Source organism: Stigmatopora nigra, chromosome 2 (assembly GCF_051989575.1).
Source record: "Stigmatopora nigra isolate UIUO_SnigA chromosome 2, RoL_Snig_1.1, whole genome shotgun sequence".
In the NCBI taxonomy this organism is placed as follows: Eukaryota; Metazoa; Chordata; class Actinopteri; order Syngnathiformes; family Syngnathidae; genus Stigmatopora; species Stigmatopora nigra.
In genome coordinates, this window is record NC_135509.1 from 2,329,709 (window position 1) to 2,345,870 (window position 16,162).

The 16,162-nt window shown below is 46.0% G+C and overlaps 1 protein-coding gene across 2 annotated transcripts; it reads right to left on the reverse strand.

Annotated features, from left to right (window-relative positions):
- Positions 1–10,099: 10,099 nt before the first annotated feature.
- On the reverse strand, positions 10,100–15,626 carry bmp2b (bone morphogenetic protein 2b). Of its 2 annotated transcripts, XM_077711018.1 has the most exons (3): positions 15,118–15,626; positions 14,070–14,437; positions 10,275–11,555 (listed from the first exon to the last, which is right to left on the reverse strand). In XM_077711018.1, exons 2-3 carry the CDS (start codon positions 14,422–14,424, stop codon positions 10,657–10,659), a joined length of 1,254 nt encoding a protein of 417 aa, XP_077567144.1. In that variant the 5' UTR covers positions 14,425–14,437; positions 15,118–15,626; the 3' UTR covers positions 10,275–10,656. The 2 variants fall into 2 exon arrangements, with proteins under 2 accessions (XP_077567153.1, XP_077567144.1); XM_077711027.1 differs by lacking the exon at positions 15,118–15,626 and having other exon boundaries at positions 10,100–11,555; positions 14,070–14,430.
- Positions 15,627–16,162: the final 536 nt, after the last annotated feature.

Here is a 16,162-nt window from a genome sequence, read left to right on the forward strand (position 1 = left end):
TGTGGGGATGGAGGAACCAGAAGAGGTGGCGGCGGTGCAGGAAGGGGCTTCCCCAGTTCAGACCCGGAAAGGAAATGTCAAGCGTGAAGCTCTGTGAGTGGTCATTGCCGCTCAGTCCGGCAGGCAGCACAGAGGGGGTCTTTGTCCGCCGTCACTTAGCACCAATTACAGCCCGTCAAAATAGTTTTTCTGCTGCGGGGCGACGTGTTAATGGGCCCGGCGTTGGGTGTGAGGAGCGGCCTTGTCCACACACACCAACTCGGGGTCAAGGGTTAATAGATCCCCTCTGATGTGGCGGATGAGATTTTTGCAACCTTTAGCTGGCAAGGGAACGCCAGGACAAAGCCTGGAGAATGTGATACAATTAGGCGGACAGCTAGCCATTCTGAATAGAGTCGTCCGCGGGTAGCTGCGCTAGCTAGGACCAGATGGGCCGCTGGACCCCAGCCAAAGTGCTACCAATCAAGGTCAAACCCCATCCCACACCCATTGAAAGGAACCAGGTGAGGAGCCAAAAAGCATCTCTACTGGAGGGCATCCTTTGCAGTGAGAAACAATTAACACTCCTGGGAAACAAACTATGTCAACTACTTTGTGGAGGCAAGTAAACTCACTTTGTTCACAAGGAAGGGTCAAATAGCATTCAGGCTTCTAAAGGATTTCCCATCCTCAAACTCCCCAGCTTTTTTCATAAAGCCTCTACAGCCTGCCTCCAGTCAGACTTGGAAGCTGTGTTCACTCTTGTATGGGAAAATCAACCTGGCGTGGATGGTGTCTGACCTGCCTGTGTTTCCCGAGTTGAAGTAATCAGTGATTATCTGATGTAAGGATGGAAAAAGTCAGTGTTTGTGAAATTGCATTGTGCTACGTGTGCGTCTCCGTCTGGATGTGAGGACAAAGCCGGGTCGTTAAAAACCGTAAGTGTGGGAACGGAACCGATGCCAAACAACCTGTGCCGGGGGACTCGGGAGATTTTTAGGAAAATACTCCACACCGCACGGAGCAGATCTAACCACATGCAAGCTTGTGGGAACTAGTGGGTGACATCAATCCACATATGACTCGTCTCAAAATACTTTCTGGATGTACTGGTGCTCAAGTCTCTCCCCCACCCAAAGCTTGAGGAAATGGCGGTGGTGATCCGGCCCCCGACTTAATCGACTTAATGTCAAAACTAAAGTGCCGAGTGATGTCGGAGGCTCCGGATTGGATTTGTTTAATTTGCGTCAGGTCGGAACATCTTGTGTAAACATGGGGGTGCAAATGGATACACGCCAGGAACGCCACGATTGGAAAACGTAAATGTCCGTGGTCAAGATTGGCCGAGAATCACAAGAGCAGAGGCGGGAGAAAGGAGCTTGCGCATAGATCGGCTAGCCTCAATTGTTAGTGGAGGGTCAAAGTCTACCATCTACAAATGAGTGTCTTAAAATGTCACGTTTAGGATCATTGAAATCTGTACGGAGATGTATTTAATTGTTTTTCTTATATCATTGACAGATGACTCTCAGAAGTACTCCACTCTGAATTCTATGATTGCCAAGATGTTTTATGGACTCACCAGTTCTGCAAACAGAGGTAAAAAGCACATTCCCTTTACGCCAAGTTGTGCTTTAGCCAATGATGTTGGGGGGTGGGCAGGGGGGTTTTACTTGAAGAAACACAAACACCATTAAGAGTTCACGTGTTGCTTTTCAACAGTCTTATTTCCTTAATGGCTTTGCAGCTGTATTTCCCTCCTCGTGTTAGGCCGCAAATCTTTGGCAGGTGGCATGCCTTCCACCCCATTTTTTTCTTGTTTTCCCTCTTGAGATGAGAGGGAATTAGACTTTGGCATGAAAGGATGAGTTTTCAGATTTATAAGTAAAGTTCTACCCCTTCAAGTGCAACTCTTTGGGGAGCGTATGTGTCGAAGGGGGGTTGGCGACCGGGAAGTGAAGGTCATTGGAGGTTAATTCCAAATGCATTGCTTCCTTGAAACAGCGTGACAGCGTGTGTCCTCTGCTCATTGATTGGATGAGTTCCAACGTTGTGTTCTTTTCTTTTTCGTTATGACATTCATTGTCTGGTGGACCTTTAGTATACGCACGCCCGAATGTCACGGAGCTGTTTTATTTTGTCTTTCGTCTACTTAATTCAGATGTTTGGCACATTTTGCAAGCTCCATTTTTTGAGATTTATGACGCACACTTGTCCAATGTGCACCGACCTTGTGCTTGTCATTGTCTTTTATGATTTCATCAGCCGGGCGTTGCGTCTTTATGACACTTGTCGGTGAAAAAAAGAGACGAGAGATGATGGAGACAAAGAACTGTCGAAGACACAACAGCAACGGAAGTGTGTGAGGGGAATGCGAGTCAGACAGAAAAGTTGGACTCAAAGGAAGAAGAGAAAATAAAGGAAAACAAAGGCAGGCGAGAAGGAGTGAGATGTGGGCCATTCATAAGCAGACTCTTCTAAAAGGATCCAGGGCCAGCACACCTGCTACTATTCACTTCAGAGGAAATAGACACTCTGTGGAAGAGAGGCTGTTGGCCTCAGGACAAAACCACTGCAGCGCCAAATTAGAAACAGGAAGGACTGTGGCTAAGGCTAAGATTAAAAATGCACTCTCCACATGGACTCAATATACTTCAGCCCTGATCCTGCTCTGGAAACCCAAAACCCAATAGCACTATTTTATGCCCCAGTCAACAGAACACACCATGTTTGCACAGCGACAGTGCAGAGATTCTTTCCAGTGTCAACTTCTGTATGTTGGTAAACTGAAAACCTTACAGATGCCAATTGGAGGATGGAAAGTCAGTAGGAAAATATATATATAGACACTTGATTACTTGTCAGAACTGTGTAGTAATGTTGCAATCTGCTTTTCTATTTTGGAATTCTCTGCATTGCAGGAAAATAAAGTTGAGGTCTTGGATCGCCACTGTCTTTTTGGCAGGATTCATCTGGTAACAGTACAAAATTAAGGCCTTCTAATTAAGATTTTTTACATTTCATTAACAGGAGTGAGTATATAATACTTTTGAATGGTAATTCATATCCACAAGAAAAAGTCTACTGTCTTCTTATCTTAATACATTTTGACCTAAATGGCAATACATCAATATTCAAATAGCTTTTCTACTTGTTAATTAATTCTTGTCTGCTTACAGTTTCCACCAGGTATTTCCTGACTGACCATTGACGTAGAAGCTGTGAAAAAATATTTGGGGAAAAACATGACTTGGGACAACGGAAAAAGTATGTACTCTTGCTTAAACAATATTTCCATTGAGTCATAGGTCTGTCCAAGTAGTGTACAGTAGTGTGCACCCTCAATCTATCATTTAACTGTGGTCACCGATGGTATAAAGGCCCACTGTAATTATTCCTCCATATATTGAGGGCATCGAGAGGTTGTTCCTCCCTCCCACCGAAAAACAGAACTACTCCCCTGAAGGTCACTATTTCATTATGCCCAGCTGAGTAATGATTTACAGAAGGACTTTTCACCAGGGCACAGTTCTGACGAAAGGACACGCTGACGTCAATTTGAAGTGACGTTTTTGGGCAAACTCTTGGCCTCACTAAGGTGTTCATCACTTGAAGCAGTAAAGAGCAATATTCATTGTGTGGGCCTTTTTGACTGACGTCTTAGCAAGAACCCGCTGATGGATGTTCACACATTATGCCATGACTGACTCCTGGGAGGAGAGGAAAAACCTGCCATGACATCAGTCACAAGTTAGAGTGTAGGCGCAGGTGCAGGGCGTGAACAGGAAGTGAATAACAGGAAGCACGGTGAAGCAGACTTGACCACGTCGCTGTCAGACTTGTCGGTCAGCAGGTTGAAGGAGTGACAAATACACCTTGCAGCTGACTTGGTTTTTGGACTTCAAGGGAGAAGGGGCACCTCATTAGCATGGACTGGTGGAACACAGAAAATATTATTGTAGCCCGAGCTAGTCCTTGAGGAGAGAATCACATAATCCACCTTTAAACCAAAATTTCACCAACTAGACTGCTCTTTTAATTTAGCCAAATCTGACATTTAATGTCAATCATTGGCTCAAAGCATTGCACTATCCTAGTCATGGAGTAACATAGAGTGGTGCATCTCACAATGGTTTTCCCTCTTTGTTTCCAATTCTTTAAAAAGTAAACAAAATGAAACAGAGATTCAAAAGGACCTCAACCAAACCAAATCAACGTGGCCCTCGTCGAAGATGAATTTGACACGCCTTCATCTCCAAAACAGTCGACAGTGACCGCTACCTCCTGTGGATGACCCAACGTACTGCATGTGTCCTTGGCGATGAATGTCGTACAAAGCATATTAGGCTAATAGGAAAAGTGAGAGGGAGTAAAGTTTTGCCATACCACCCAAGCAAAGGAGAGCCTCTCGCCCCTTCGGCGCTCTGCATCTGGAAGCGGCCTACTGGTAATCTGCGCTAAGTAGAAAAAGTTCAGCACCAGCTTGTTCTCATAGACCACCAAGCGAGCACCCAACCCCCGAACTCCTCAACAGGTCTTCTTTCATAGCTAGGGATCAACGGGGTGCTATACGAAGCCAGTTCCAGGCCCGGATCCCCTCAAGGTGCTGCATCGACATTGTACTAACTCATGGCAATATTATGGTTGGTCTTATGCGATCATCATACCTCTGCTAGGGTTAGCTCTAAATACTTTTCTTCCTTGACAGCTGCCAGAGCTTTGGCCATTGACCTCAAAGGTCTGTAAAGCGTCACAAGAAAATGGAAGACGTGCTACCGAGGAGAGCGTCCATAACGTTGAGATTTACTGTGTAGGAGATGGACATTTATTTAACAGGCGTGCTGTGGGATGTCATGTCGCCGGCTGCCTTTGATTGATCTCTTCACTTCCTGCTACAAAGACAGAGGCCGCTCCCGTAACCACATTTCCCCTTTCAATCTCTGGGTGTAGGAGACGCCCTTCGGCGAGCGTCCTAGTCATCAGTCGCTTTTCGCCTCTGCCCCCGTCCCCCACCCGAAAAAACCCCAACTGTAACCATCAACAGGAATAAACACGGCACTGACCTTAGATCAGTGTCTAGAGGCGAATCCATTCGCCAGCCTGTTTTAGAAGTCCATATGTGGTCCATATGGAAGTCCTTCCTGTATCCTCTGTAGAAATGTGTTGGTGCACAAAGGGCTGGAAACACATCCTGAACTTATTTCATCACAGAGTGACAGTAAAATAAAAGTAAAGAAGATGAAGAAAAATTCCCCCCCTCCTGTTGTTCCCTTTGATACTTCCTCCAAGACGAGCGCCATTTTAAACCTTGAAAAATATCTCATGTCGTCCGGCCCATGTATGAGTGATAAACGGTTGGAAACACAGCCCGTCCTCTTGTTTGAGTGGTTTTTAAATCATGTTTCCAATTTCTTTTGCCCGTCTAGTTCTTGATAAAAGTATTTGGCGCAAGGTTCCGGCCTTCAAAGGTTTTCTTCGACGTTTCCCCAAGGAGCCAGGGGTGATTAAACGGACATTTAGCCTCGGACCTGGCAATGCCGTCCGGTGCGCAAACGCAGGACTTAATAATGGACTCTTCCAAAGCCAGAGGTAATGACCTCAGCATGTCACTCCGGGCTAACTCTGCAGCGATTGCACGGACGATTAACTCTTAGAGCAATATTGCCGGTTGAACATATGTAAGTATAGTGGGCGTTTTGTCAATTCCTGCCTGCGTTTTGTGATGTAAATGTAGCGATAAAAAGTCCAAACAAGTTAATTTGTGGCACATGTACACCGACTGAGTCTTGCTCACATGCCTAAGTGTGCATGCATATAAAAGCACTCTCAACCGTGCAATAATTTCCTTATTTGCCCCGCTCAAACCGATCCTGTGGACGCGTGTCCGTTTGATGTGTTCAGAGCTGCAGTGCAGATGCCACAGTTTTAGCTATGTTGGACGTCATCTCCACCGGCTGTTCTCGGAATACAGAAAAAACACCACCAGCACCACCTCTAAAATTAGCGTGCAGAGCGCACCAAGGCAAGAAGCTGGAGAGAAACCCCTCATCGCTTCTCCCCTTTGTGACAGGTTTTTGCGACCTATCACATGGCCGCCAGCCAGTCAGAAATCGCCTATGGTGACTGAGGCCTTTCTCATCAAAGATGAAAGAAGCCAGTAAATATATTCTTCTTCTGGGCCTTGCCAGGAATCTGGAAATCCCATTTTATATCCCTGCATTTGGATAGTTTGTGTCACAACCATGCCCACCGCACCTGCTCTTTTGTGTCTGCACCCTGCCATTTTCCATCTGACCACTAAATGCCCCAGACTTTTTCCTTAAGCTTTCCGGGCCGCTTGCTCCAGTTCAGCTCTGAGGTCTGTTTGTTGATGTGTCTAGGAGCGCCGCCGCATTAATGCCAACTCCCGTAGGGCAAACGTCAGTGAGTACCGCAGACAAATAATCGAACTAGAAACGGCACCCAGTCCTGCACAAAATCCGCCAAAGCTGAACGATACCAAACGCTATTTCACTCCAAACTTGCACATTCATTCATCCATCTGTTCACCCTGTGCGTGTCAATTCGTCAAGTAATGAGCACAGTCCAATGAACAAACCTGAAGTTTCTGCTCCTTAATAACCATTGTGATTCTTGCAGGAAAGAAACAGTCAGAAAAGTGATGTTCACGTTTTTAGCAGTTCTCAAAGCTGTGAAAGGCAACCTCAGGAGTCAAAGCACTTCATTGAGCTCTGGGTAAGACCCAAGGATCGAATGCTAGAACCTGGAAGAGCCCAAAGGCGTCAAGGAACATAACATGAAAAGACATTGGGCTGTGATCTGACTCCTACTGGCTGACTGAAGGTAAGTGAGAATAAGAGAGGTAAGATGGGGAGGTGATGCGTTGTATTCATCACAGCAGATAAAAATACAAGCTAATCCCAGCTTTGAGTTTTTCAGATTCATCAGATTCACACTATGGCTTCTGCATGAAATAAGAAAGGAACACCTCTAACGTATGCACCAGGTGTTGATGGAGAAAATAGAGGTAGCGGCGTGGCGTACTACGGATCTCAGAAGCTGTCTATAAGGTGAGATTTTGAAATGTATTCCAAAATCACAACGTTGTGCTTTTTTAGGAGTGATTGAAAACACATATATTGTCGTCTTGCAACAAATGAGTAGTTTTAGAGCAATGTTAAGTGAGTTTTGAATGGTCCCTGGTGGCTGAGCACACTTTGGAAGCCAGCGGTCCGCGATGAGGTCTGGAAGTCAACCCGGTAATGGCGGAGATAATAAGTCCTTATGACTTTAACCTTTGACACCTGTTTCTTAGCAAAGAGTTTAGGAGCTGTCCCCGAGGAGCTGTCCCAAACTAGCGGTGGCGGAATTGTTGCAGGAAGCACGATCCTTATTTGGCTATTGGGGGGGTTAGGGAGTCTTAGAAATGAATGCGACCCATGTACACCGCATCCAGGGAGCAGTATTTCAACCTTCAACCAATGAAAGCTTTATAGACTTCAACTATAAAGACAAACCACTAAATCTAACACTTGTTCTAAACACAAAGGTACTTCCCTCCCGGCCCCCCTCTCCTGCTTCCGATCTTAGCCACTGGCAAGAATGTCCAATGTTGTTTTTATCAAATGTTCATTAAATGCGCCTGTAAAGTGACTTCCTCCCCGAGACCGTTAAAAGTAGCTCCAAAAGTAGCACAAGTATGTGCAGCCCACGTGTAGGCTGTGGTATATGGTGGCGTCCATAGAATAGAAATGGACACCAGATGGGGGTGTGATGTCGGGGGGGTTCTGTGGTGATGTTATAGATGGAAGAATAAAATAACACATGCAGATTATTGTATTGGCGAGCATATCATTTCTTGGCACTGTTGCATCACTTCCAAAAGATGAACGAAGGCACATTTGGAAAGGATACAGAATTATGACTTTCATTTAAGGTTGTCTGGATGTTCCACACGCCGCCGCCGTCTTTGGTTGAGCACACACATTTGTTTTTTTGCGCCCACCAGGAAGCCCTTGAATAGATGATTGAAAAAACAACTGCTGCACTGCTTTTCCATGTGAGCGTTTCATGTGTCCGAGATTGAAAACCAACATTCCACGGTCCCAATGTGCGTGCGCCCGAAAAAAAAAAAAAAATCTATTTAGAGCATTTTCAACGGCCTTGTGATCCCTCCAAAACCCTTTCCCCAATGCAAACACTGCAGAAAATGCGATCCGTCAAAATGCTACAAATCTCTCCCCTTGGCTTGTTTTCTCTTAAAACGCATACATATACACCTTTTCTCATTATCTGATCCCGCCATTGTAGCCTACCCTTCGGCACCCCACCCGTCTTATATATATCCTAGCCTTCGTTTGAGGCTAGAAATGACAGTGCCTCCATCATAAAAACATTGCAAGCAGGAAGATATTGACACAGGTGTTCCTGCTTGAGACTGTCTCGCTGCAACATATGATATGTTTTGTTTCTGCCAGCTAGCCCATTCCCACTGTCTTAGCGAATAAGACTCCCAAGCCGTTTGCACTGTTAGCGTACGCCTTTGTCTGCCGCTGTGACACATTCCTAATTTCTACCTTGGGATTGTTTTTCTTTTATTCTTTCAGTGTTGAGAAACAGCAGTGACTCACTGGTGGAAGGCTGGAATTAATCTGTCTGAGTATGGGTTAACCAATCCAATTCAATCAGATGCGAAGGAACAGGTGGAGGTAGGTTTGTCTTTTTTAATTGAAGTGCCAGTTGCCCACGTTGGCGTAGTATCTGATGCTTTATTGTGTGATCGGTAAGTCCGAATACTCCTGATGAGTCAACTTTAATTTAATTAAGGACATGTTCTGATCAGTAATGTGATTCACCAAAACAGAAAGTTATCCTACAGTACTTAGAGAGTCCTCTTTGTGGCCAATATGGTGTAATATAGTACAGGGGTGGGCAAACTATTCCACAAAGGTAAGTGCAGGTTACCTTTTCAACAACATGTTGGGTGCTTCTTGTTTCCACAGAATCCCCATTGGTTAATGTGCCCACCCCTGATATAGTATCATGTGATATCTATATAATCAAAATGCAAATGTATCTATTTTATTTTACATTTGTGATAACAGTGTAAACCAATTTCTGCTAAAGTTGTGCATCATAAGAATGTTAAATGACCAAATGATCATTTTTAGTGTGTATTATTTTGTGTGCATGTTAATTAAATCTCATTTCTGTCTTACATCTGGGGCTCTGTCATAACTCTGAAAGCAATTTAACTCGACTTTGAATCAACAGTAGGCATCCCTAGTTCAAACAATGCCGTGTTCCCACTTGTAATTTGGTCCTGGATTTGGGGGCCAAGAAAGAACTTGATACACTTCGTATTACATCAGGCATTTTTCTCCCCTTGTTTACGTCACACTTAATCAAAGCCATGTTCACACCTGTGTCTCGGTTATACGGCCCGGGCCAAAAATTTCAACTCGGACCGTCGATCGTAAGCAAAAAAGAAATTGTTTTGGGCAGCAATTTCCTTTTTAACCCGAGTTAATTATATATACGGAGAAACTTGCCCTTGTGTTTATTTCATGTGAGGTCATAAAACGCTTGATTAAAGACACCGGTTTAAAATGCAAGTTGGTGTTAATATTAAAACCTTCTCGTTAAATTTCATTCAAATGTTTATATTGAAAGAAATGAACTGTACCATTTTTTCTTTAGCAGAAGAAGTCATTTTTATCCGAGCAGAGAAATCAACGAACTCGTTTCCAGCCAAGCGTTGACACTTTATAATAAGCAAAAGAGAAAGCGGCTCCGGTTCATTTGGAGCAAAGTATTCTCACTTGATCAAACTGAGAAATTGCAGCAGTCTGTCCAAAGCGTAGCCTTCATACTTAATCAGAGCGAGAAAAAAAAATGGCCATCGCCACGGACTTGCTATTAAAGCAACTCAAGGCTGTCAAGTGTGAACACACTTTTCATCTGCTAATTTGACAAGGAAAAACACCGGGACCTGGTTTTCACTAGAGTCTTGGGGGTCTTTGCCGTCATTCTTGGAAAACAAGCCGGGGTGTTTTTCTAATCCTCCCGCGGGAGTCTATTGCGCTTGTGTAACTTGTCTGGGCCGTACTATGACGGCAGCTCATTGCAGCAGTGGCACTCTGACCTCAGCCGACTACACTATTGTTGTTGCGCTCCAGTTACACTTACCATAAAGAGCTCACTGCTTGCTTTGCAATCTTTGTAAGAAAACACGCTCCCGCTTGCGCCTCGTGTATATTTCTTTTCTCCGGGCCGTACGTGGCTGACGTGGAGAGGACTGGAGGCAGGGCACATTTTCTCACGATAAATACACATGATTTATTTACAAATAAAGTGGTTATAATTGAAAATAAATACAAAATAAAAATCTGAGCATTATACTTCATGTGGTATTGCACCCATTTGGAAATGTACATCAGCAATACATTTTCAAAACCAGTAAAAGGAATATATTCCTCTGATTAAAATATTTATTTCCCAACGTTACGCAGACATAAATATATTCATATACTGTTTTTGTTTTATTCTTCTTCTTCCAAGATAGCTCCTTTCATATAAATATTGTCTTCATTGGGAAACCGGGCGTCCACATAACCTCCATGTCTCTTTTTAGTCTTTATTATTATTCTTTTTTTTTTGACGTCTTTTTGTCTATTCTCACCGGCAGCCGCAACCCTCCACCACCATGTCTTGGTAGTTTTTAAGGATGACCTTTTCGTATTCGTCCAGGTAAAGCAGGGAGATGGGACTCAAGTCTGTGGGCACGCAACACGCTTTGGGGATGTTGGAGTTCACCGAGTTGACCAGCGTCTGCACAATCGCGTGATTGGTGGAGTTGAGGTGGTCCGCCAGAGGGAAGGGACATTCCCCCTGGCAGTAGAAGGCGTGGTAGCCGGGGGGCGCCACTATCCACTCGTTCCAGCCCACGTCGCTGAAGTCCACGTACAGAGGGTGCCTCTTGCAGCTGGCCTTGTGCTGGTGCTTCCGCCGCTGCTTGCGAAGTGCGGCCTGGCGCTTTTCCCGCGTGTGCAGAAGCGAGTCCCCGCGCCCGTCGTGGCCGTACGTCACCAGCAGGGGCCTGGCCTGAGGCCAAGAGTCCCGGTCCCGGTGCAGAGATCGGCTGACCCGTACGTGCCGGCCTCGCCTCTGGGCGTGCTCGGCGCTGGCCTCCCAGTCTTTCGGGTGGTGAACCTCCACCAGGAAGCCTCGGTTGGGGCCCTTCCCGGATGTCCACTGAGACACGGCGGGGCTGACGTCAAAGCTCTCCCACCGGCTCCTGGAGTCCTGCACCAAGCGAGTGTCTAGCAAGCGAACCAGAGGCTCGCCACCTTTGGGAGCGCCGAATATCTCGAAGACGTTGATGCGATGCGAGCCGGATTCCGTCGAACTGACGTTCGCCGAGCCCTCGCCGGGGATCTTTGGGACTCCTCTGACTTGGTCCCTGTAGATGCGGAGCTCCGCCGAGGTGATGCGTTCCCCCTCGGGGACTGAAGTGAGGTTGAAGAAGAATTGCTGGGTTGTTTTGCCTTTCAGGCTGGCCAGGGCCTCCATAGACTCTACAAAAACATGAAGACAGGACAGTCAGTGATGCTCATCGGACAGAAGACCGTCCTACAAGTCCTTCAAAACCAATCGTATTTGCCATTAATTGTTTTGCTTTCTGGTTGGTTCATCTGTCCAAGGATAGCAACCAAGTTCTTTGGTAGAGTTGGCTGTTGTACAGAATTGACAGATTTTAGCATTGGGTTGTGATTGAATAGAGTTGGTGGTGTCAGGAAGTATTATAATCTATCCCAGAGGCCCAGGTTAACTGATATTTCAACTAATGCCCCCTGATTGGTGATGGCATAGTTGTCTTGCAGCTGCAACACCATACCTTGTCATCCCCATAAAACTACCTGCTGAAAATGACTTTGTCTTTGTTTAGCAACACATTCATTTTTGAGTGAAAAGCCCTCTAAAAAGGGCCGTTCCTTGAAAGTGCATTAAGACCGCTGATGTTGAAATCACCGTCCCATGCATGTTTAAGAATTCCCAGTACTATATAGACTCAGTGGTATTTCCCCGCTCAGTGCGTAAGTGACACAAATTACAGTGGAGCGTGCAATTTTCTGGGCCACAGCCCCGCTTTGAACTCTTACTGGCGAGCATGACGAGGGGCCACGCACATACGTCGTGGACGCAAACTTTGAACTGCGCGGGCCACCGTTCAAAGGAGCCATTTAGGAAATTCCACCATCTCATCCTAAAGCTCCCACCAGAGGCACAAAGACCAACTCAATTAGGCGTATCACTTCTTATTTGATGTGGGAAAGCCCCCTTTGCCCCCACTCCACCTTGGGTTTACTTCTTCCTACTCCGACTACCAAATCCTCCCGTTCCCCCCCCGAGTCCCAAATCCTCTTTGCCCCGTCTCACTCGCCGTCACGCTGTCTTAACCTTCCTCCTTAAACTCCTCTTCCTCGCCAAACAGGCCGAGGCTTGTTGAGAACGCGTGAACCGTAGATTGCGTTTATCAACATTCCTAATTTCTTTTCTGCACCTAAACAAAACACTTAATGTGTCGCTTAGGGAGGTATCTCGCACAGGGTTGTTTTTCTAATAAAAAAAGAACTTGTGGCCCTTGGTTACTGAGAAACTGAATATCTGAGCAAAGTAGTTATCATGAGTAGATCTGTCAATCATTTTTTATTCTTCCCAGAATTCAGAAGAGCTGTGGTATGGACTAAAAACTTTGGGTGGGAAGGAAGGATTACAGTAAATAGAATTCTTAACATTGAAATATTTTACAGGAAATATTCTTATTGGAACTTGGCAGTCAGGAAACTTTAGAATCAGAATTGCTTTTTGCTGTTATCTTGCAGGGTTTCTGATCTTGAACCGGTCTAGCCTACTCTAAAACCGGAATTGTGGTACTTTTTAGAGTGCTGTCTGCCAATGTACTAGGTCCTGCTATTGTCTACTCATTTTAATTAATTTCCTCCCTCAATTAGCATCCCTGATTGGTCTTCACATGACCAAAATGGTGATGTACCCCCTTGTTCAAAGCTACTTTTCAGCACTGAACTTCTGCCATTCTTCCTTGTCCTCAGTTAGTTTGCCCTAAGCTCTGGTCCAGCTTGTTTGCAGTATGTCCGAGTCATCACCGGGTGTCATCACACCAAAGCAAACTCAGGCGCCCCCTCTGACTTACCCCAGATGGAAACTTGCCCACTATACACACATATGAAGTTTCTGTGTGTAGCCACCTTATGTTACTTTTATTTACCCCCAGGCTCTACTTTTAGGACCTACTTGCAATTATTTTAATACATCAACGTGGCGAGTAAAGTTATTTTTACTTTTCAACACCTACTGAACGATTCAGATGTTTGTAGACGTATTAAAAAACTAGTATTTTTATTTTTTTGACAGGATAACAATTGGCAATGGCCTCTGGCAGGATGATGGGTCGACCCTAATGCCGTGTTGTGTGTTGCTTCAGCAACCGGGGCCGAGCGATCACCTGCACAAAGGCAAACGCCGCCCTTTATCCTGCTCCTGCGGTGCGTGTCTGGAAAAACTGTTTTGTGAGGTGCAGTGCAAACACTATTAATTATTAACTAACACATTCGCAACAGGGATTCCACGGCCACTCGCATATATATTTTGAAGACTCCGCGATAGCCAGTAGAGGTGGTTAGAGTACATCCAATATTGAAAATTGAAAAGTTTGAATTTGTTTTATTTCGGCAGTCGATTCTAATACAAAATTTGCTTGATATATGTCACTGCTATAAATTTACTCCGCTACAAGACCCAAAGAGCTCAGTTAGTAATTAGTTAGTACAGATACCTGAACCATCTACTTTTGGAAAAGACTGAATTGGGCGCCTGTTGCACCCAGCCTATTGCAAAGACTCCCCCTCAAAACCTAATTAACGGCACATATCAATCAAATGTCAGCAGTCAGGTGACTTTTGAAAAAACAGCGTACAACCTGAGTCACGTTTAAGTACATGTTTGGACTGTCTGGGGGAGCACAGGAGCTGGAAGCTGACAGGTAAAGAAGGTATGTCGCTAATACGCACCTTCGTGGTGAAAGCTTCTAATCGTGTTGGCCTGGCTGGCCGCCCTCTCGGCGTGTTTCCCGGTGCTCCTGGGACGCCGGGCGCCGCGGTCGCCATTGGCCGAGTGCAGGCGGTACAGGTCCATCATGTATTGCGGAACCACCGCGTTCTTGCTGGGGGAGGGCTTGCGTTTTAGGCCAAACATGTTCAGGAGTCGAGACTCGAACTCGTGGAGCGCTCCGGACGACTGCTGGGGGCTGTGTCTGGCCGACTCGCCGTAGCGTCTCCGGCCCACCTCGGGGATGAGTCCCGTTGCGCCTTCCATCAACACCTGAGCCAGAAGCAGTACCGTGAGGGAGCCGACCACGGCGACCATGATCAGTCAGTCCCTGCGGAGGAGGACAGAGTGCAACTCGTGTCAGTTTGCGAGCCGGCATCGAAGAAAGGCCCCGTGGTGACACGACACCTCTTTGCTTTTGATAGATCGGATAGGGGGTGGCGGGACTGCGGTGGGGAATTAACCCACCACGCGAGGATTGATCTCTAAGGATGAAAATGCAGGAAGTCTACCAAAGGACGGAAGGGCAAATCAAAGAAGTCTCCAATTAGAAAATACGCTGTAGGAATGCAGGCCAGTGCAGATCACAAGAGGCATGAAAGAGTCTCCCCGAGGAAAGGAGGGGGTGACGGAGAGGAGGAAAAAAAGAAGAGAAGAGAAGAAGAAGAAGAAAAAAAAAAGTTAGGCAAAGAAGAGGCCCAGCCTGCCAGCCGGCCCGGCCGGGTGCTACAAGCGTCAATTTGTGGAGGCTTTGACTGTATAATCATAAGGGATAGGGTTACTTCAAGAGGCTTGCAGGTGTTAGATCTGACGTGCACTACCGGGGCCAGATGTACAGCACATCCCCCCTGAAAAACATTGCCTCCAAAGGAAAAGTGCACTTCAACTAACTTCCACACAAAGATCATCCACTTTGGGACCATATATTCAAGCTGGATTGGACGTCTATGGCCGTCGATGGCAATGAAGGAAAGACTCAAAGATCACAAAGTGTCAATGGACTTGTCTTACCTGACGAGGAGGCGCTGTGTCCGGTCGTCGTTCCACCGTTGAGCCCCGATAAAGTCCACATGAAGTCCAGTTAAATCCAAGCCGCTTCTCCACGGAGGACCACAGCCTGACAGCCCGATCCCGTCACCTGTCCGCTCGGGCACATCACGTCCCAGGCGTCGGCTTTAAAATGACTTTTGGCGATCGGCAATAATAATAAAAAAACAGTGCGATCGAATGCGTTTCTCCGTCACGAAGAAGCGTGCGTGCGCAGGAGGGAGCGATCAAAATAGAAAGCGTCTCTGTAGAACATCTTCCCGATGAAAAATGATAATAATAATAAGGAAAAAAATGTGGAGAAAAGGCGTTTTGGATCGTTAGGAAATCGGTGCGCTTTCCAGACTAGTTGACATGCAGTGCAGCCGGAGCGCTCGCTCGCTGGCTGCGATTGATTTGGTGCCTTCCCTCGGACCGCGACGCTTTTTGTCGTCCGGTGATGTCACCGAGGGGCTGTCAATCACATGGCCGCCCATGAACGCGCCTCCCGCGGACTCCTAGCCCTCGGGCAGGCGGGCGTTTTTTTCTGGGAGGGGTTGCTAGTAGTGGTGGTGGTGATGGTGGGTGGGGGACTCGAACCCCAGCCAACTTTTTCCTCCTCTTTCTCTCGCCTCAAATAAACACACGCAAGCTAGTGACTACCATTTTTTCCCTTTTTTTCTTCTTCCAAATACCATTTTTAAGCCTTTGCATGATCCAATGGGATTTTTTTTTAAATTGGAAAGAGCTACAAGAGTTGAATGGGGATGCCTATTCATTTTTTTAGAGACTGCCTTGTTAAGTTGTCTGCCAATCCTCCATGTTTAAACTGATTGGACATTTTAGAGTAGCTTTAAGTCCTTTTGGGTCATTTCTTGTTTATTTTAGGGGATTTCTACATCTTGATTTCAGTCTTTGGTATTAGTAATCATTGCATATGCTGAATTCTATGTTTAAATTGTATGTGTGAATTATATGAATCTGAAAAAAATGCAGGACGGTTCCCCCTTTTTTATGCCGCTTTGCCGCA